The sequence below is a fragment of the Crinia signifera genome, chromosome 1 (assembly GCF_055691185.1).
Source record: "Crinia signifera chromosome 1, ASM5569118v1, whole genome shotgun sequence".
NCBI classification, from domain to species: domain Eukaryota; kingdom Metazoa; phylum Chordata; class Amphibia; order Anura; family Myobatrachidae; genus Crinia; species Crinia signifera.
In genome coordinates this window covers 357,051,696-357,074,789 of record NC_139217.1, presented here as the reverse complement: position 1 = coordinate 357,074,789, position 23,094 = coordinate 357,051,696, and the positions used below count along the sequence as shown (strand labels likewise).

The 23,094-nt window shown below is 41.0% G+C and overlaps 1 protein-coding gene across 2 annotated transcripts in view; it reads left to right on the top strand.

Moving 5' to 3' along the window:
• The window catches only part of MAPK1 (mitogen-activated protein kinase 1), a 43,426-nt gene extending 20,659 nt beyond the window's left edge, over window positions 1–22,767 (top strand). The window contains exons 2-9 of one of the 2 annotated variants that reach the window (XM_083149267.1): window positions 931–1,113; window positions 2,949–3,138; window positions 5,404–5,520; window positions 6,632–6,746; window positions 6,845–6,976; window positions 11,250–11,359; window positions 15,350–15,477; window positions 21,093–22,767. In XM_083149267.1, coding sequence (XP_083005393.1) covers window positions 931–1,113; window positions 2,949–3,138; window positions 5,404–5,520; window positions 6,632–6,746; window positions 6,845–6,976; window positions 11,250–11,359; window positions 15,350–15,460 — 958 coding nt within the window. In that variant the 3' untranslated portion in view covers window positions 15,461–15,477; window positions 21,093–22,767. Of the gene's footprint in view, window positions 1–930; window positions 1,114–2,948; window positions 3,139–5,403; window positions 5,521–6,631; window positions 6,747–6,844; window positions 6,977–11,249; window positions 11,360–15,349; window positions 15,494–21,092 lie in introns of both variants that reach the window. The other variant, XM_083149259.1, reaches the window with a different exon arrangement.
• Window positions 22,768–23,094: the final 327 nt, after the last annotated feature.

Genomic DNA, 23,094 nt, shown 5'->3' with positions numbered 1-23,094 from the left:
TTCAACTTCAATCACATACTGTTGGAAATGGGTTACTAGAATGTGCTCAGTATATCTGAATGTTAACTGTGCTTTTCAGATAGAAAATAGTATACCAAACAGTGTTTACTGTATATGCTCTTGAGAGCTGTATCAAAGCCTCATTGTCTACATATATTTGGCTTCCCAATCTCAAAAAAGCTGTCCATTAATTAAATGTCTGTTGTATGAAAAAAGGGTGGTATCCATTTGCCTAACAGACACTGACCATGCATCAGGGTTTATCCAATTAGCCCTGATAAGCTAGCGTGAGCCACAGCTAATCTGGTATTTTGTTTCACCTGCCTCAGGTAGGCAAAACTAAATCCCTTTAAAGTAGTTCTGTATTTTTGAACATGACTGGCTGAAACACATAAGTACAAAGGTTTCCCTGAACGTGTGTATGTATATAATCTCTCCCCCCCCCCCCCCCATTGTTTCTTATGGAAACATTAGCTACCTTGTTCCACGGATGATATCAGCCCTACGCCATTGGAGCATTCTATCTCTTCTGAAAAGCCACTTCGGGGGCCTTGACATCTTGACTTGAATCATGGCTCTAATTGAGCTTTAATACTGCAGATTTATGGAAATGCTGAGGTGGGGGGCACGGCGTGGCACTGAAATGCAGAATCAGGGGTTTGTTTTAATTTGATATTAAAGAAGTAAGACCGAACCAAAGAAATGTGTGTACAGGCTTAGGATTTGACTTTTTTTTAAAGTTTTAACTGATATAGAGGTTCTATGATCACTAGTCTTCATGTAGACTAGAACATTTTCACTTAATGCTCCATGGTGTGCCAGACCTTTTTATAGGTACAGGATGAAATGTATCCCCCCCCCCCCGTTTATTTAAAACATCCCTTTAAACATGAATAAACATTTATTGCATGTTTGTTTTTGCTTTTATAGTTCTGCATATGACAACGTGAACAAAGTGCGAGTTGCTATCAAGAAAATCAGCCCCTTTGAGCATCAAACGTACTGCCAGAGAACACTGAGGGAGATCAAAATCTTGTTGCGCTTTAAACATGAGAATATTATTGGAATAAATGACATTATTCGAGCTTCAACCATCGAGCAAATGAAAGATGTGTATCCTTTCTTATATTAAATGCTGGTGAAAGTTTTACCTTTTTTCCAATTTTATAAATGTGCAGCGGTAACTACATGGAGGAATTGGCCTGGTTTTGAACAAGGCAAGAATTATTTTGGCCGTGTTCTCCCCAGAAAATTGTCAGCCAGGATACAATGTTAATACAAACAAGACAATAGTGCATCTGGTCGAGCATGAAAGTTTATGAAGTTTAGATCCAACAATGTGTAATAATGTATTTCAAATATAATATATATTTGAAAGTAGGGATCTGAAGTAAGTTCATTGGCAATAATGCAATTTTTAACGACTGTTGCAGATATTGCCCACTTGCTGCTGGACACTGCGTCCAGCAGTGCATGCTGAGACAGCGCCAGGCTCCAAGGACTACACTTTCTGCAATGTCCTCACAGACCAAACTGCATCCTACCTCCTTAAAGACAGGGACAACATTTCTGTCACTGTAACTTTAAGGTCCTCATACGTCTGCAGTCACAATTTAATCCATGAATTGTGATTTTATGAGGGCCTTTACTTTACAGGCACACCCGCCAAAATTGGCCAGCCCAAGCTGGGTATTCCTGAGAAAATAGGGACCTGCCAATAGAGGTGCCTCACACCTAGGCTGAAGCCCAGGACTATCCAGCTCGCCCCTAGCCGGTGGGTTGGGGGTTGATAGCGTCTGTTAGTGTAAATTTTTTTAAAATCCTTTTAAAGTGGACTACAGGTCACAGCAAGCCTGGCCCACATGCCAGTACTTGGAGAACCACAAGTACCAGCATGCAGAGCATTAGGGCCTACTGGTACCTTTTTACAGGACCCTGTGCAAGATAACTAGATACGATCACTATTCGCTATCCCCACAGGCACCTGATTGTACCCCCTCCTTACTACTGCCATTGCTCCCTGACATAAGCACCACCCAGTGTAATGGCGAAACAGTTAGCATCAGCTAATACTTGACATACACTGGAAAAAAACTAGATATTTAAATCCTGCTCTTTAACCCCTTTGAGTGCCACGTGAATGTGTCAATATAGGTGTGTAAATTGCCAAGGAAACCTTTTTTTATTCGTCATAATGACCTGTAATGTTTACCTTTTTTTTTATATAAGGAAATACAATCTTTTTTTTTTTTTTTTTACACATTTTCTTTTTAATGTATACAACAAATGTAAACGCTGGCATTTTTAGCATCTCACCGATGTTGGCACTCAAAAGGTTAAACGTGTTTGTAATGTATGGGCTACGCCTGATCAAAAAGTGATTATAATAGCCAGTAGGAGTAGACCATACATTCCAAACGTATTGTGGCAATACTTTCAAGAACATAGGATTACTAACTTATTGCAAGTATTTAGAGCTCTTAACTTTGACATTGGCCATCAGACCCCCTAGATCAGGATAGTGCCTGGTGGCATGTATAAATAAAAAAAAATAGCGGGCAGGAGTGCCAGTGTCAGTGTAACGGATCCTGAGGAGAACACTGTATGGTAATCTGTCTCCCAATATGTTGAGTTTTACAGTGTAAAAGCCAAAGTTGGGTACACACTATACAATGTGTACCTAGCCTGACACCAGCTATGGCTACGTTAGCAAGTACAGTTGCAGATCGTGGCAGCAATGGCAGGGCGCCACTCTGATGAAGGCCCTCCCCTGTTGACTATCTTGTGATGTATTGTACTTTTCAACTATCAGGCCCATGGTACATCTTTTATGTGCTGTTCTGTGTGTGTGTGTACTTTATGTGGTTTATCCATTGTATTTGTGTCTCAAGTTACTGAAACAAATTATGTTTTTGAAATCACTGCTTACCTTAAATAAACACCTCCAGGTACATTGTTCAGGACCTTATGGAGACTGATCTATACAAACTCCTAAAGACCCAGCACCTTAGCAATGACCACATTTGTTACTTCCTCTATCAAATCCTGAGAGGACTGAAATACATCCATTCAGCCAATGTTTTACATCGTGATCTTAAACCGTCAAACTTGCTGCTTAACACTACCTGTGATCTCAAGGTATGCCGTTTTTATTACTAGATTAATGGTTTTCTCACTGTATAAATCACGGGTGTCAAACACAAGGCCCGCGGGCCAAATCCGGCCCGCCAAACCTCGTCATGTGGCCTGCGCGAGGAGATAGCACGCAGGGGCAGTGTGTCCCAGCTCCTGCCTAGGCTACCTCCTCTCACCCACCCCCCCACCCCGCGCGCGCTCACTCGCCCGCCAGAGCTGCAGGGTTGGTTGCTGGGACTGGGACGTCACGCAGTTGGCGATCCGTGCTGGTAGTAGCAGTAACCGTGTGTGCGAGGCGGCTGACTGAAATAGGTTAGTAGTGTATAGCTCGGGCTGGTCGCTGTACGTGGGGATCTCTGTCACTGAGGGTGACATTTACACACCAGGCCATGCTCTCCTCTAGTCACTGTGTGTCTATCTTGCTAGCCCACATTAAAATGTCTTTCCCAAAATGGTGTCACCTCCTCTAGCATCCCTAAGGCAGCTCTGTACCTTCTGTCCCTGTCTACCACTGAACCCTGCACCTCAATATAATTAGTACTGGATGTGGAATTAAATTTCTGCAGCATAGCTCTGTTTGATGGCCCACCATTTTTGTTATCGCATTATTGTTATATGCATGTCCTGTTTCATACTGCTTTAAAGTACACCTTGTACAAGTTTTCTGTCATTTGTACTTTTTGCGGGACCGGCCCTTTGAGGGTGACCAAACTGCTGATGCGGCCCCAGATGAATTTGAGTTTGACACCCCTGGTATAAATGATCAGAATCATGCAGTTAATAATACAAACTTGATAAACTTTTAGTGTTTTGTCATTTGCTGCATCTTAAATGTTTGGACTTTTGAGGATGTAATACCACTTGCGTTAGAAGAAGATTGGCAATGTAATAACTATCCTCGGGACCCCACACAGTTGGATTTCCAGGTCTCCTCACAGAATTCAAGTGAAATAATTCGTTTTACCTGTGGATCCTTTAAAATATCACTAATGAGTACTGGAAAACGTGACCTGTTTGATGTACCAAGGACCAAGTTTAAAAACCATTGGCGTAAATGGATTCTAAGAACATGATTAAGTTTTGTCTAGTTCTCAGTGCTGCAGCTCTTCATGAGAGGACTGGGCACGGAGTTGTTCTGTACCTACCCTCTAAGGTATAGGATGGGCTGCTTTTACACTTGGTTGTTAAAGGGACACTATCCGTATACAAAAATGGTGGAAACTTATCTTAACATTTTTTTTTTAAATGTATTATAAATAGAAAGTTATTTACTTAAGACACAAGCACAACAGAACTGTATTTTTTTCCATTGACCTGATAACTGCATATTTCAAGTGGAATGATTAAGTCCTATATGTGTGTTTATGACTCTTGGAAGTACATCCACTTTTAAATTGTGGGATCAGAATAGTAAATGTGGCATTTCCAAAAATTTGTCTACTTGGTCTCTAGTTAAAAGACGTGGACTCTGAGTACTGGATTTGTGAAACTGAGGGCTCTATCGGTGAATAATTTTAAATTTTATTATACAGGACGTTAGGGCTAGTTTGGGGATTTAAAACAAAATGGTGCATTAGCAAGGAAGATTACTCTTGCTTTACCATTTAAATGTTTCGAAGGATATACATTTTTCTTCTGGTTTGTTTTTGGCTTACTACCTTTTTAGAGATTTAAAAAAAATAGATTGAAGTATGGATAAATGAGTGGGAGGAATGATGAGACAGGAGGAGGTTGCAACAGTCAAGGTGGAAGAGGAGTGAATAAGCATTTGTGGCATCTACTTGTATGTGGAGGTAGTTCCTGAAAGAAAGGTCAAGCAAAAATGTTTGGCAAATGGGAGTATTGTTATGTGTGTTTTTATTAGAGATGTGCAGGTTCTGATTTACTCTGTTCTTGTCACCAAATTATCTCAAGTTCTGATTTTCCTGATTGGCTATTGGCTTTCACTTGTTTTGGATAACCAATAAGATCCTGCTTTGAGATCCGGTTAAAACCAAACCCGCACATCTAATTTATATGTTTATAGAAAGAAAACTGCTCCTATATTGTCTGAGAAAACATAACATCCAAATGTGCAATAAAGACACTAATCTGTTAATAAATTCTTTACTCATTTAACCACTGTTTGCTTTAGTTTAATGCAGTTTTCCAACTGCATTAAACGAAAGTATTTAATTTTCCTGTGTATATTCTGGATTTTACAGTATTAAATTGTAAATATTTACACTTAATTTAATGTATTCTTTTTTTGTTGTGTGCTTTATGTAGATCTGTGATTTTGGACTGGCTCGTGTTGCAGACCCAGATCATGACCACACTGGTTTTCTGACAGAATATGTTGCCACTCGCTGGTACCGAGCTCCAGAAATTATGTTAAATTCCAAGGTAGTCAGTCAACCGATATTAAGCTTATTCTGTAGTGTTGGGTGAATTGCAATATTATTTGAAACATACTTTCTGCATTATATTGTGATCTAAACTGTAATTATTTAGTCTGCACTTTTGTCTGTGATTGCATATTTCTGGTATGTTTCTTATATAGCGCAGCATATTCCGTTGCGCTTTACTTCTGTAATTAGTGTATAAAGTGAATAAGCTTGCATCTGGATTGCTTTTGTTATAATGGGCCGTATTCAATGGGTGCTCCCAAGTGTGCTCGCTGGCGATCAGGTGCCCCCCCCAGGGCTCCTGGATCGCATGCGATATCACATGAAGTCCTTTTTACATGATATATCACGTGCCATCACCTTCCCCGCTGCCAGGAGTCACCACAGCCATTTCGGAGTCTCTAGCCTCAGCATGTTTTGTTTGGAAGTAGAGAGTGCAAAGAGGTTAACTTGAAGATGTCAATGTTGAAGGCACTTGCAAGGGTAGGAAGATTAGCTTAGAATCTGATATGCTTAATTTGCTGGGACATGCAGAAGGAAATGGGGAAACAAGGGAGTAAATTCAGGGTGGTGAAGTACAGCTATTGGAGTTCAAGAGATACTTTCTTCTAACGTAAGCTCAAGAGACGTGAAGGGGGTCCAAGGGACCGAACATTTGTGATCACCAAAAGGTACTGAAAAAAAAAGTTGAGAAATGGATAAGAACGCAGTGTTATGCATGCTAAGGAAGTGAAGGATTTGTAGGGAGGGCTACCAAAGCTTGTCAAACATGGAAAAAATTGGCGTGCTTTACTGTCCGGCATGTTTATCGTCCAATATTGAGGGTGTAACATTAGCCTCATCAGATGGTTATTGCGAAGCGCTAGTTTATTAAGAAGATTATCTTTGCCCTACATTTATTTATTAACAGTTTCTTATATAGCGCATACAGATTCCGCAGCGCAGCTACATCTAGTGACCATACAGTCGGCTGTGCTCTGACTTGTGTATGCTAAGGTGGCATATTATGATCTAGTGAGAAATAATATAAAATGTTTAAGACAAATTTGCACTTTTAGTACAACCTTAATACGTGTCTTTAATAACTGTATTTTGTTTTCCTTTAATAGGGTTATACCAAATCAATTGATATTTGGTCTGTCGGGTGCATTCTTGCAGAGATGCTTTCCAACAGACCAATATTTCCTGGAAAGCATTACCTTGATCAGCTTAATCATATCCTTGGTAAGGGCAAACATGATAGAAACATTTGTAACCCTCTTTTTTTTCTTGAGTATTACAGGTTAGCATTTTATCTTTTTTAATGGTTTCCCTCTATGCAGGTATACTTGGATCACCTTCCCAAGAGGATTTGAACTGTATAATCAATTTGAAAGCTAGGAACTACTTGCTTTCTCTCCCACACAAAAATAAGGTTCCCTGGAACAGACTCTTTCCAAATGCAGACGCTAAAGGTAATATTCAGTAGTATTTTAATCCGTGGATAGTTTGCTGTGCAGATCTTGTACACTGCATTCTTAGGAATGGGGTGCAAACTGCCCTCACCATTTCCAGGTTGGGGCGGCACCCTAACCTGGGAATGGTGACTGCAGTTTGCAAACCATTCCTAGTACTAACAAATGCAGTGTGTGTATGTATGTGTATAATATATTTAAGGTCAATACAACACTTTTTTACACACAATTATTACTAGGAAGTTGGTGACTTAATTTGCACCCTTTTTTTAAATGACACCCTTGCAATTAAAACCTTTCCTAATTAGGGCCTGATTTCAGTGTATTACGCAAAACTGATGGTTTGAGTACTACTCCAATTTTAAGATTGTCAATCTTCTACTTCAAGGTCTCGGTCCCCAAGTGCTGCAGCCTGACTGACCGCTTTTTGCCCATTTTGTGTCAACTAGGATGGCCAGTGTTCTCAAAAACAGGAGTGTTTTGGAGGAGTGTCAAAGCCAGAGTCGGTTTTCCATTAGGATTTCCTGGCTTCTGTATTACGGTGGCCAATCTGCGTAACCTGAAGCCTACTTCACATTTGACCTGCACAGCAAACTTCGGTGTCAGTGGATCGGCTCCTGTCACGTGTTCTGGTCCCCGTGTAGCAGCCGGTCTATACACTAAGCAATCCCAGAATGGCAAAAAGCAGTCTGGAAGTTTGCCGGGTCGGTCAATCCCAGCTAGTGTGAAATTAGTCTCGCTTAGATGGCCAATGTTTTTGTGGACGGGACTGCGTCTTACTCCTCTACTGTAAGTCATAGAAGCAGAAAGAAGTCGTCTGTTTACTTAAGGGGCCTCCAGGGGCATTAGCATAACTTCACATCGCTGCAGTGTGCAGATGCTTTGTATTTTGTATCCATCTCTGAATCAGGCCTTAAAATTAGGAGATGCTAATGATATGAGGAATAATTCATTCTGCACACATTTTGCTATGTTTAGGTTTTTGCAGTGTCTGATGCTTGACAAAATGGCAGGTCGTAATTTTTTTTTGTCATAGCCAAAGAAATCACACTTTAAAATGTACATACTCTCTGCTTCTTTAACTCCGTATGCATCATTCTTAATAGACTTTGCAGGTTAACTTACAGGCACTTGTTTTGATATGAGCTTAGCACAAAACTTAAAAGATTTTTTTTTTTTTTCAGGTCCATAGCAGCCTACATGAATGGGCAACACTCAAGTTGGTGGAGTAGAATTTAAGAAACTCCTCTGACATTTAAATCCTTTAGCTACTTCCTCTGCTGGTGTCGTCGTTATTTTTTTCTTTAGCATAGTATCCAGTGTATGTAGTGAGTGTACAAAGGCCTTGCTTCTTGGTATCTTGTGAATGTTGTGGCACATGCCTTGCAGTACTTTCAGGGCACAACATGCATATGCTAGCTATTAGGCATATTACTGTATGGACACCTTTAAGCTGTTGGTTATGAACTATGAAATCTTGCTTTACTTAAGCCTTAATGACCCCCCCCCCCCCCTACCCCTCCCAAAAAAAGAAAAGAATCCTAGCTTTTTGTTTTGTTTCTTTACCTTTTTTCAATTACTCCTATCAAAAATTGTAGAAGGAAAGAAAAGCATCTACTATTATTTGTGTAGTGCGGTACTAGCATTTGACTGAGGAAATTGAGTTTTTCCGAGGAACACATTGCACAGAGAAAGCCCAAAGGGCCACTGCTTGGAATTCTACACAGTTTACTTGCTTGATTTTTATGGTTGATGAGATTGATACGTAACACTTGACAAGTATTTTCAGTCAGCGTTCTTAGTGTGTTTAGAACTTTTTTTGTCAGATGTTTCTATGATATACTGAAGTAAAATTACTAGCATTTCATAAATGTCAAAGGTTTAGACAAATACATTAAGTTTCTGAAAAAGATCATCTTTACAGTGTAGACCCTTTTTGAAGACCTCTGCAATTTGCCCTGACAGGCTGATCACTTTTGCCCTATTGCAAGATGCTCCATCATGCTGGAAAATGCATTGCTGGTCACCAAACTGTTCTGGGATGGTTGGCAGAAGTTACTCTTGGAGGATATTTTGGTACCATTCTTTATTCTTGGTCAAAATTGTGAGTGAGCCCACTCTTGGCTGATCTACTAACAGTAAAGCATTCTGAGACCATTCTTGTGTGGAGTTACATAACACAGGACTGATGGTAGTGCTCACCTTTCCTTCTCTGGACAATCATTTTTCCAGATGCAAGAAATCTTATGAAATGGAATTCTTCAGAGAAAATGACTTTACCCCAGTCCTCAGCAGTCCAATCCCTGTACCTTTTGGAGAATCTATCCCTGATGGTTTTTCATGGATAGAATTGGATTCTTTGCTGCCCTTCTTGATACCAAACTATAGTTCCGAAGTCTTAGTTTTGCTGTGCATGCATATGAACTCGCAGCTGCCTGCTGCCATTTAAGAGCAAGCTCTGCACTGGTGGCGCCCCGATCCTGCAGCTGAATTAACTGTAGCAGACTGTTCTGGTGCTTGCTGGATGTTCTCGGTCCCCCTCAAGCCTTCCTCACCACTATTGAACATCTCCTCTTGATGTTCTTGATGATCCAATTAATGGTTGATTGAGGTGCAATCTTATTAGCCGCAATATCCTGCATTTTTTTTTTTTTGGGGCAGCAATGATGGATGAATACACATTTCCTTGCAGGTAAACATTGCTGTCAGAGGGAAAACATTAATTTCAAGCACCACCCTCCTTTCAAAGCTTTCTAATTCAATTAGCATGACTGATCTCCAGCCTTGTCCTTGTCAACTCTCACCTGTGTAAGGGGCCCATTTATCATTCAATGTTTGTGGCGAAATCCCCCAAAACACCTGTTGAGAGAATCTGACATGTAAGCGGGTCCTTTTGTATCAGGGCTGAAATGCAGTGAAAATGTTTTTGGGATGAAGTTCATTGTCATTGCAAAAAAGGGATTGCAATCCATTGCAATTCCTCTGATCACTACATAACATTCTGGAGTATATGCAAATTGCCATTATAAAGACTGAGGCAGCAGACTTTGTGAAAAATTTATATTTGTGTCATACTCCACTTTGTCACGGTTGTATATGGGCTGATGAGTGCTAGATTAGAGAGATGCCCCGTACACATGGTGCACTTCTGACTAGCTTTTAATTTGATTTTGACTATATAGTCGGAATCAAATAGACATTGATTTCAGCTATATTCGATCACGATGCTTGAAATCAAATAGAAAAATAGACTGTTCAGGCAGATCTGTAATATATAGTTAGTCGAAATGCGTCTTGCATGCCATGCAAGTCGATCGTGATTTGAATAGGGGTTGAATAACAAAGCAATTGCACAGCATGTACCCTTATTAAATCTAGTTTTTCACCATGGGGTATAGGCTCACATACACTTGTCCTGGGGTAGCCAACCCTAGTCCTCGAGAGCTACCAACAGTGCATGTTTTGCAGGTCTCCTCACAGAATCACAAGTGAGCTAATTAGCTCCATCTGTGTATCTTTTAAAATGTGTCAGTGATTAATGAGTGCAGCAGCTAGGTTGTCTGGAAAATGTGAACTGTTGGTAGCTCTGGAGGGCTAGGGTTGGCTACCCCTGCTCTAGTCTGTTTTCGACATGTTTCTGACAGATCTGGATGAGAAATCAGGTGAAAAGTGGCTAAATCTGATGTATTTTGACATCTGAACAGATTTAAGGTCCTGTGCGCGTTGGATCTGAGTCTAGGTCTGACCGTCTGCACCTCTTAAACTCCGAATCTGTCCCCTCCCGGGAGCGGGGAAAGGGATCGCATGCAGTTTGTCACATGCAGAAGGAGCTCATGTGATCCTGCCGTCCCGGAAGGTCCATGGTTGCTCAAGGTGGATCGACTGGCCATACACTGCTGCGACTTCTCACAGTAGTGTATGGCCACCTTTTTAGTGTTGCCCTGAATGTCCGGTATTAAACTTTTGAAGACCTTCCTGAAGTGGCCCCCACTAAAGATGGGCAAACACTTTAAGATTCTGTCCAATCTGGCTGGTCAGAAGGAAAACCTGGTAATGTATGGGAATACATGACCATCTACATTTTACTAGTTAGACAGCTAATATTAGTGTGTAGATTTAAATTATTTGTAAAATGGGCAAGGTTTCCTACCTAATGGCATTTGGCTTGCACTGAATTCATTCAGTTTGACATAACTGTGAAAATAAGATTGGTTATAGATATCAAAGTTCCATCCAATAAGCTCACCAGTCACTTTTGTTTTAATTGTTTCAGCTCTTGATTTGTTGGATAAAATGTTGACCTTCAACCCTCACAAACGAATTGAAGTAGAGGCAGCTTTGGCTCACCCTTACCTGGAACAGTATTATGACCCAAGTGATGAGGTAAGACTATTTTAAATATATAACATACACACACACACACACACACATATTTTCTTTACAGTAGTTGTTCTCATTAATCCTCAGGACCTTAACACTGAGTGTCAAGTGAGTTTGTCAAAATAGGTGTGAAAAAGAACATTTTTTATTCCTATTTATAATGGCAGTATATAGAGGGGGCTGCTATGCGCTTAGTCCACAGTATAGTGAGCAAACCAGATCTCAAAAAAATTATATATTAAGAGTGAATTGTATATACCATAAAGGTGCTCAATCAGGCTTGTTGTTCAAGTAGCAGCCACGTGTGGGTACTCACCACAAAGACAGAAAAGACCAATGAAAAGGACTGCGCTAGAATAACAAACAAATGAAATAATAAATATATATAGGAAAATATATGTAAATTGACAATGATTGGCCAATCAAAATAAAACTGTTATTTTAGTCATCTACTAACCTTCAGTTCAAGTTCGAACATGGGATTTTAGTAGTCCAAATATCTGACCATCTGCGGGGAGAGGTACAGCAGCGGCGCACATCATCCCCGCCGCTGAGCTCCGACCGCAGGCTGACAGGTACCCCCCCCTCCCCTCAGCAGCCGCAGGGACCCCCCTCCTGCCAGCACCCGGGGACAGCACTCCCCATCTACCCCCTCAAAAATTGTATTCAAACAGTAGTGTATATATATATATACATACACAAATCCAAGCACTGCCGGCACTCAAGGGTAAATATGGACAGCTTGCTCCTGGTGCCAGAACGAAATGATGCAATAATATTCCAATGTTCCAATAGGAAGAAATGACGGCACTCAGAAGACTGTTTCAGGATAAACAAATTTGTATTGAAGTGTAAAGGGGAACGTTTCGGGGTGTTACCCCCGTCTTCAGCCCCAACCTACCTGGCTGTAGGTTGGGGCTGAAGACGGGGGTAACACCCCGAAACGTTCCCCTTTACACTTCAATACAAATTTGTTTATCCTGAAACAGTTTTCTGAGTGCCGTCATTTCTTCCTATTGGAATATATATATCTATCTATCTATCTTTTTTTTTTTTTTTTTTTTTTTAAGGCAGGGCTGACCCAGGTTCAGTGTAAATGGTGCAGACCCAGGTCAAAGTGCTGTATAAATGGGGTATAAAGCAGGGTCAGACCCTGGATACTCCAGCGTTCAAAGACCAGGGTCCGACCAGGGTTTTTGGTGTAAAATGGGTATAAGTAGCAAAAGTAATCAGCGGATCAGAGGTCCATTATGTGGCTGTAACCTAGGCACTGACATTTTAGATGGTTTTGCTTGTGACCTGACTGGCAGTAACACTCCTTTGTTTGCATTTAGCATACTGTGTATTTTATTTTTTTTAAATGTAACTTATCTACATAGCAGGAAATGTACATTGATGCCCATGGGCTCTTATCTTGTACCGGTTGTTGAATTATGCCTTTTCATATTGGTATGCAAATAAAGATGCCTTAATATGTGCAGATCTGGTTTCATAAATGAGTCTGCAGCTGGGATAGCAGTGACCATGAGCATGGTGCAGTATATGCGTATCCAAAGGTCAGGCTGGGTACATCACAGCTGGTATTTCCCGTTTTTCTTTTTTTCTTGGAAGAGCATAGAAATGTTCGATGTGGATAATTCAATGTTTTGTCGCTGGTACAAGCTATTTTAGTAAGAAAAATTGGTACTTGTGTATTATCACTGGGCCTGTTAAGTAGTTTACGTACTGTCCTATTCAGTGTAGTGTCCCTTCAGCACGGTGGCGGCAGGTAGTTGGCGTAGTGTACGCGCTATTTGTGTAGTGTGACTGTGTACGTACCCCAATAAGTGGATAAGCAGAACAGTGACTGTGTGTATGTTCAAAGTGGAGCTTTACGCAGTCAGTGTAATCAGTCATAGGTGAAGCGACTGCGGCTGTATTTCTGAAGCTCCTTGTTAAAATTGATGTGGAATGGCTGCTGAACCACTGACCATATTTAACCTGCTGCAGACAGAGGAGGAGTTGGTGGCATTTTTTCAAGAGCATAACTTGCTGCCACAGACACAACCTGTCTCAATGGCCACCCAATGCATAAAACATGCAGAAAGAAGGTCGGTTTCCGTGTGGCACATTGGTTTCACGGCTGTCTCATCACGTTTCTGACCCTTCTGCGTTTTATTTTTTCTTGGGCAGAGGAACTTACAAGCATTTTATTTTGTGAGCGACACCTGAAGTTATAAAAGAAAACCACCATTTTGTATAACAATTTGATGCGTGAGGCCTGCACCCTTGATTTGATGTCCCAGCAGGATTGGCGGACCCGGACAAAATTGTAGAGGTGGACGAAAGTCTATTTGTCCATCCAATGAAAAAATCGGGTCCATCGACTCGCATGAATCATGTTGGATTCGTCCTACCACAGCAGTGGCTCTCTGGTGGCATATCCCGTGAGAAAGGTGAATGTTTCAGAACACCAGTGGCCAGCCGTGACGCCAGCACCCTGATGTCTGCCATCCAGATGCATATTGAACCTGGTACCACCATATACTCAGACTGTTGGTGTGCGTACAACACACAACTTGAGCAGGCGGGGTACCATCATGTCAGCCACTACTACAATTTTGTGGACCCAGACATTGGGGTTCATACCCAAAATATCGAAAGGCTCTGGGGCTCATGCAAGTGAAGGAACAAGACAGAGGGGCACTGCACGCCAATACCTTGACTCCTACCTGCAGGAGTTTTATATGGCGCAAAACCCTTGGTGCAGAGAATGCTTTCCTGCACATTTTTCATGCACTAACTCTGGTCTAAACGGCCGACATACCATCCGACACAAATGTTGACGCAGCTGCGTCAACATCAGCTGCAGCTGAAGGGAATGCCGAAATAGAAGAATGACTGTTTTTAGAGTTTCTTGGACTTGATATATGCTGCCATTGAACATTGTTCATTGGTTTCCTTCTTTATTGTTCAATAAAATCCAGTTGCCACTAACACTTGTCATCATTACTGTTTCAGATGGATGATATGCCGGGTGTGAATGTTTTCTTTAAACACCTCAACTATCCACGTCAGATGGAAGCATGGCGAGTGTACTCATTACACGTCCTCCCAACCTGTTCATACCCCCACTATCCACGTCGGTGTGGACTTTATAAAGTGTGGCAAACCACCGAGCCCGAAGAGTGTCGAGCGGACGCAGAATACTTGTGAAGTAATCCGCGTCCCCTCGCAGGGTTTGCTGCGCTCTCCACACTTTGTAAAATCAACTCCACGCCGGCATGGATAGTTGGGGTATGAACAGGTCGGGAGGACACGTAATGCGGGGCTCGCGACGCTTCCGGCTGACGTGGATAGTGTGGGTTTGAAATGGAGGTATTTGACATGGAGCACTGGCAAATGCATCCTTTTTTTTGTGCACGAGATGCACGTGCGCCACACCCCCTAACCATGTCAGTCTCACTAAAGCGGAGAGTGTCTGGGACGCTAGTGCGTATAAGAGGCTTGCGCTAACTAACATGAAGCTCCTCTCTGCTGGTGTCCGCCAGGGTTGGGGATCTGGTGGTTCCCAGCGCCTTATGTGAAGTGCGTCCTCCGATGCTGTTCCATCGTCTGCCAGCGCACCCGACCCTTTGGACGCCGGCAGCTTTACTCGTTGCTTGCTACACTGCCTTACTACGACTACACTGGCTGACGCTGACTACGTAGCTATGACTACGCCAACTACGTTGCGCGTCAGTGACGTGATAATACACAATTGCTGAAAAATATTTCTCTAAGCATTTCTGTCTCATGAAGTGCTACAGTATTTATTAGAAGATGGTAGTCACTAAAGTAAAGATACACTCTGTATGTTGTCTTTATTTAGTGTGTGTGGCTTTCATGTCTTTTTTTGCTGGTTGTACATATATTGCATTATATTTCTGCTTGTAAATAATATAGTGAATTATGAAATCATCATGTTTCAACATTAAATGTATGTTATGCTAAATTCTCTAACCTTCTTTTAAGCCTGTAGCTGAAGCACCTTTTAAGTTTGAAATGGAGCTTGATGACTTGCCCAAAGAGACACTGAAGGAGTTAATTTTTGAAGAAACTGCTAGATTCCAGCCTGGATACTGACTGTAATACGACAACCGGTAATTATTGTATAAAGTAGGGTTTGTTTTTCTATTTTGCCAAAATAGATTTCTGAAATGTGTTAGATGTAACTTAAGAAATCTATATAACTATTAGGCTTTAGTTCAGTCATTGGTATTCACAATGTTTTACCACCTCATGCTGTTTTATGACTATATCAGAGGTGTATTACAATTCTTTATTAAAAGATCAAAACTGTTGCACAGGTAATGTTACAAGTCTCAAAAGCATGGCAATTAAACATATTGTGTAACATACTTCCTCATTGGGGGAAATGTATGAAGCTTTATAAAGGTAGTGAAGTTTCCCATAACTGATTGGATTGTACATTTTACTTAATATTAAGGAAGTTTAATTTATATAGCGCACTTTCTCCAACAGGACTCAAGGCACTTATAGAATGTACATGATAAATGTTATGAGGGTGCGTCAAAATGTTTTGATAACTGCAGGATAGACATTCATGAGCAGCGATCCAGCTGGCCAAAGTACGCCACCACAGGCAATGCACTGCAGGCTTTTCCATGACCGACATTATCACCACACAAATTGACTGATGTGCTAATAAAAGCAAATACCTTGCACCAAAATTCATATCCTTAATATCTTGACTTTTTTTACGGATGGCTTGAGGATGCAGGTTTAGAACTGTGCTAATCATGTGCTTTTCTGTGAATCGGTGTGTCTTATAAAATGTTGACGTTAATCATAGACAGTGAGTCCAGTAGTCTGTGTCCTGGTTGTCACATGACTTCAGAGACAGACATCTGATGGAACAGTGTTCTGTTAAGTACTGTCCGGACCATGTCAACACCTCACATGAAATCATTCTGGCAATGTGGACATCGTAAGTGCTGACGACTACTTAGTGTCTCCATCCCATGAACCTGGACTAAAATGTAACTTAAAGTATAAAACATTTGAAGCAAATTACAATTTCCTTGTCTGTAATGTATGCTTTAGTACAGTTTCTTATGAGTCTGTAGGAGTTGGAAGTCAGTGACACTTGTGTGTAGCACAACAGCCTTTCGGTGTGTCTTTAATAAAAAGTTCAAAGCCCTGCACTTCACATAATGAAGTAACACAAGTTGGATAACCATTCTGGCCAGTCAAGAACCGTACAGAAATTATAGGTGAAAATGTTTTTCCATTAATGTGTAGGTCTTTGCAGAATAAGCATTAACATTGGGTTCAGAATGAAATATCAACGCAGTTGGGATTTGTGAAGTTAAAATAGTTTTGCTTGCCAAGTGTTGAGGATTGTTCTTTGGCACCATAAGAAACAATGTGTAGGATTATGAAATTCAGTGACAGTATGAGCCATGTGTGGGTAGCATATTCATGTCATTTTTGGCAGTAGCTTTTTGTCCCATGTTTGTTCTACGGTTTGAGCACAAACAAGCATCTACATACATTGTCAAATGTTCTACTGTATGTCTGTTTGGGTGAAATACCCATAAACACCATAGTCTTGGTGGATTCCCAAGTCCCTATAGAAATGTGTGGTAATTTCCAACCTTACTCAGAAAAAAAAAAATCAAATCTCCCCTCCCCCATCACCAACACGCACACCCATCTATATTGCAATGGGAAACCTGCATGTGTGCGATTCAGCTTAATCAATTTATAGTTGTTGGAACTACATGGCTTTTATACACACTTGGAATTGTGCCCCTTGGACATCTCCACATGCCATCATATCAAATACTCATTTATTTTAGAACTATAAATTACTTAACACCAAGTGCGGTCACATGCAGCTCCGGATTAACAAAATACCATAATTTAAGATCACAAGAGTGCATATGAAATCGTAAATTTAATATAAAATATTATTCCCTGCCACCTGGATGGCAGAGAATATGCAAGGCGCTATAGGAGATGGGTTGATAATGCCAAGCTGCTCAACACCTGGGGGTGGTAGGTCCCCTAAATAGCAAAAAGCTGAATATGGAAAAATAAATGTGTGGTGGAACGCTAACTGATTAAAATTGATATGACCGATTGGGTATTACATTAATATTATTATTTAATATATCACATCATTACAAAACATGACAATAAAATCACAATATGAAAAAAAAAAAAATGGAAATAAGAAAAAATGAATAAAAATAGATATAAACAGTCAGTGTGACAGTATCACCTCTACGTATAACCTGAATGTGGAAGGATGGGTACACAGTCTCACTTGTTCCTAGAAGTTGCTCTCTCATGGAATGCTGGATTAGCGGGTGTCCATATACCTGGTTGTGGCCTGATGTTATAAACTCCCCTCGTGAGGAAAGGTGGCACACATCTCACGGAATGGAGGGCTCAAAGATATTTGCAGGTGGTGGTGTCCCTTTTTGAAAGTCCAGTACTTTGTTAAAGTTTGGAGAGCTGGTCCAAGCGAGGGTTGGTGTAACGATATTATAATCCACAGGTTTTAGTAGAGCGGTGTCCGCCGAACGCGTTTCGTCATCCACAGATGCCTTGGACAAAGCCATCTGTGGATGACTAAACGCGTTAGGCGGACACCCCTCTACTAAAACCTGTGGATTATAATATCGTTACACCAACCCTCGCTTGGACCAGCTACATCAGGCTACAACCAGGTATATGGACACCCGCTAATCCAGCATTCCATGAGAGCAACTTCTAGGAACAAGTGAGACTGTGTACCCATCCTTCCACATTCAGGTTATACGTAGAGGTGATACTGTCACACTGACTGTTTATATCTATTTTTATTCATTTTTTCTTATTTCCATTTTTTTTTTCATATTGTGATTTTATTGTCATGTTTTGTAATGATGTGATATATTAAATAATATTAATGTAATACCCAATCGGTCATATCAATTTTAATCAGTTAGCGCTCCACCACACATTTCTTAATCTAAAATATGTATAACTATTAATAAAACAAAAACATTTTTGACAAAGCCCTTAAAGTTATGCCATTCTTGGTAGTCTTGTATCAAGTAATTTTGGCAGTCTCAAGAGGTGCAAAAAAATTCCTTCAGATATAAACTTCAAAGGAGACTACAGTATCTGATTCAGGTGATGTCCCAAGAGCTGCTGGTGGGAGCCTCTCCCTATTCAAGGTCTATAGGCGGCGAGAAGCTGGCTCCATTGGCAAAGGTGGAGAGAGAACATGGTTTAAGGTAGTCCAGCAAAATTACCAGTTGTGTCAGGCTTTAATCTGGGGAAGATAAACACCACATCACCCAATTCTGTAACGGGCACAGAAGTGCAAAAATTCGTAATCGTCCGCAGTGCGTTGTCGATTTGATGTTTAGGGGGTGCGGTTTAGACAGGGAAGCCACTGAAAATAGAAAAAGGCGGTAGTGAATCTGTTTTCGCAGCCATGCTTTCTGCTAGCAGGTATTGACCATAGTAGCTGTGATTGCAGCAATTTCTGCAATACATTTGCAGGGTAGGCCTTTACATGCTGGGCTGCCTTGCGCTGTTCATGGCAGCCTCCAGCATGCAACAGGTTGCAGTTTTGCTATTTTGGCAAAACTGCTATTGATACTGAATGTAATTTTACACATTGCACACAGTTTATGCCTTCTATCTCTGGCATTTTCCTCAGAATGAGTCCATATGTGTTCCATATTCAAAGGTATTTATATCACCAATTACCATATCAGTTTTACCACAAAATTAGTGCACATATGTAAGAAGGTAGGGACTGTTCTGAGTCCTAAATTGTTGGATAAATACCAGTGATTAAAAAAAAAAAAAGTTTGATTTTCAGGCAATTTCAGCCAATTTCTGATAGATCGGGCTGAGATCTGGTAAAATCGCATGTGTTTGACATTGCATTCAATTCAGTGCGTGGTTCTGTGCACATTTTGTAGCAGTCTGAGGTGGGACCTGCCTGTACCTCCAAACTCCCTCCCGGAGGCAGGCAGCGGGGACACATGCGATACTGCCGCCTGGGAAGGTCTTGGCTGACTCGATGGGAACAGATGGGCATACACTGCTGCAAGAATTTGCAGTAGTCTATGGCTACCTTAAGAAGTAATAGGCTTTTTAGCTCAGTAGTACTATAGGGCTATCCAGTTATAGCCTGTTTTTATTGTGCAGTAAATGACCCATTATCAGGTGATGCCACAGGGGATTTGGGATAAGTTTCCAGACCCACGTATTCTAGTCTGAAAAGAGTCTACTAGGGATTCTGTGATTCTGCTTAGAAAATTACAAAGAAGTGGCAACTTTAAAAGGCTAATCTAACAGGATATCACTCTTATGTTCTAAAAATATAGGTATAATTTGAGTGGGTACTGCATAAAAAAAAAAAAATCTGATCAATGTTGGGGTTTTCACCCCCAAAGCGCTACTTTTGGAAAATGGCCTCATTACAAAGGTAGTTTCGTCAACAATGGCAAATATTTTAGGTATCCTATTCACCTCTTTAATTTAGTTTCCTTTAGTGGCATTAACTCCCCCATTTTTCATAGCAGCTTGTAAGATAACCCACATGAATGTCTGTGTTCCCCTAGGGCAGGGGTGTCCAAACTTTTTGCGACGAGGGCCAGATTTGGTGAAGTGTAAATGTGTGGGGGCCGACCATTCAGCCTGACATTGTTTGAATCATTAATCACATCAGCATGGTCCCCCACTCTGCCCCCACATTCACTGCATGTCCCCCAGCCTGCCCCTCCTTCACTGTATGTCCCCCATCCACTGTATGTTCCCCACTCTGCACCCATTCACTCTGTCTCCCAGCCTGCCCCCCTTCCCTTAATGTCCATCCGTGCCTCCATTCATTGTATGACCCCAAGCCTGACCCTCCTTCACTGTATGACTCCCATTCACTATGTACCCCACTCTGCCCCCATTCACTGTGTCCCCCAGCCTGCCCCTGCTCCCCCTTCTCTGAAAGGCCATCACTGCCTCTATTCACTGTATATCCCCCAGCCTGACCCTCCTTCACTGTATGTCCCCCACTCTGCCCCCTCCTTCACTGTATGTCCCCCACTCTGCCCCCTCCCTTCTCTGTATGTTTCCCAGCCCCTTGTGTGAGCCAGCGGAAGGAGAGGCAAAGCAGGCACTGCAAGGAAAGGAGATGCTTGGGCTCCTGCTGCCACCCTCCGCCACTCGCATGTTACGGGAGCAAGCTGCTGCCCCCCTCCCCAAACACTGCTGTCACTGTGATTTGTGGAGTAGGGTGATATATATATACGATTGCAGCAGCAGGGGTAGGACGCCAAACACATCTGATTGTGGCGGCCGGCACCACCTCACTGCAGCAGACAGCAAGGTAAAGGCACGTTCGCCGGGGCCCCACCTTTTAGTGTCCTGTGCTATGCTTCCCATATCTGATGCTCTGCCCGCTTCCAACTGGAGACTGCGGGCCGTTTGAAATGACAGCACGGGCCGCATTTGGCCCCCGGGCCTGACTTTGGACATGCCTGCCCTAGGGGATATTTGTTCTCCTATTCAACTCTCACTTTTTCCCTGTGTAATGTTGGAATCTCTAAAATATGAATTTTGGTTAATAGCATTCATTTGTTAAAATTAAGAAATGTTCTGATGGTGCGTTACTGTATAACTGAAATGTTCCTGTTTAAGCACTGATTTCAAATTAAAGTGGATTACTTTTTGTGCTTTTATTTTGAAGGGAACGGCTGTGAAGGACTTCGCACTCCGACGTCTGTGTTCTTGACAGTTCTTCCTCCTTGGCCATGTCCTGTGACCCATCTCAGCTTGTCCAGTCTAACTCCTTTGAGCCATTAAGGAGGGCGGTTCCTGGTAGTTGTGGCTTTTTTATGCTTCTGATGAAATCTTTCAGTCTGGAGGAATGTTTTTGACACTCCTTTCATGAAGCCCTGTTGCAGTGTGGTGCGGCAAACACTTGCTGATACCTTAAGTAACTACTTGTATATTATTATAATTTTTTTTTTTTTTTTACATTTTTTTTCTTTCAAGTTATGTGGACAAACACTGTCCTGACTTTCATGGGCTTTACATATTGTGTCGTATCCCATGTTACGGATGACTGTAACTGGCATTTATTTTTATTTGTTTTGTGTACATTTTTATTTTTCTTTGGAAACTAATTTTTCGCTGGGCACTTTAAATAAATCAATATAAAGTCCCATTTACACATATCATTTTAAAATATTGCAGTGAACAGCTTTGAAACCTGATGAAAATTATTGTATATTCTAGATTCTGGTTTTCTCTAGCACTTATAGAGATGTGTAAGCAATTTTAAAAATTGATGTGCTTAAGGGATCTTGTAGTTTGAAATCCTAACCATTTCTAAATATATGCTTACTTGTACATCAAATTTAAGCATTGAAAGGCTGCTGCAATGTACCATATAATATACACCCAAATATATATATATTGGGATCTTTGTGCCATCCGTTGGCCTTCAGATGCCTGCATTCTTCATGTATGGATCTTTGAGAGGAAGGTGAGGTTCTATTGTTTTTTTTTTCTGTTTTTAGTCCTTCCCGACCCCCCCCCAAAAAACAGGGCAAAGGTATTGTAACCAAGTTAAACCAAAATTCCATGACTATTTTTACCTTTTTATTGGGGTTGGCATGCTTCATATTTCACTATTGAAATAGCATGCTGGTGCTGGTTCCACTGGTGCCATGTTCATTGAATGTTTAGGCACTTGTATTACAACTCTTCCCACCTCTTTAATCTACATAAATAGAGTGCTACATTGCATCTTTATATAATGACAGGTCTAGTTCTCTTGTTGTTGGGTATGGCCATTTTATTGTTTAAGGTCATGTTTTGTTTCCTTCCTAAAGATAAAAACTACACTTTTTGTGTGTGTACATAGCTGCTTTTTTCCTGCCTCTATCTAGAGCAGTAATCAAGCTAGCACTAAACTTTTAAATTGTAACCATTACATTCTCCCCTTTCTGCAAGTATTTGTTCCTGGAGTTGTATTCCGTGGAGTTTATTAGATGTTATGTCCCTGTGCAGTGCCGCCTCCTTTTTTCCTCACTGCTCTCTGGTGAAAGATTTGCCTTGTTAAAAATGACTGTGCCCTCGCATGACTGTTAAGCTTTTCTGTGCAAAGATTGTCTAAGTGCCACATGCCTATGATTGATTCAAGCAAGATCTTACCTCTAAATTGTGTTCTTATGAGATGTTATCCTGTACCCTTCATAAGGATGAAAATGCTTGATTTTAAATTAAACCCTTTTGGTTTTCTCATGTTGTCTTTCCTCTTCTAGCAAAAAAAAATATTGCGACTTGTCTCAACTGCCTAGGAACATGAGCAAAAATTGCACTTGTAATTCAAAATAAATTGGAAAATTAACGATTAATCTTTTTTTTTTTTTATATATATAAATATATATAGATTTTCCTTATATTTGAAGTTTGTTTAATTGGTCAGTTTCTGTAATGTGGGTTATGTAAACTTTTTACAGTAATTTGGTGAATGGGGTTTACCAGGTAATTTTGTGTTGCATTAGTTTATCATATTACTTGTTAGATCAGATACTTATGTTTTATTAAACAGTTGTGCACAATCCCTCTTCTGTAAACACTTCTGCTACGTTAGTAGTCTGCTTTATTAGGAAGTGTCGAAGAGCTTAACCTGACATGCTTGCTTTACGTGATGATCGAAAGGATTGGTTTTGCTGTGGGGG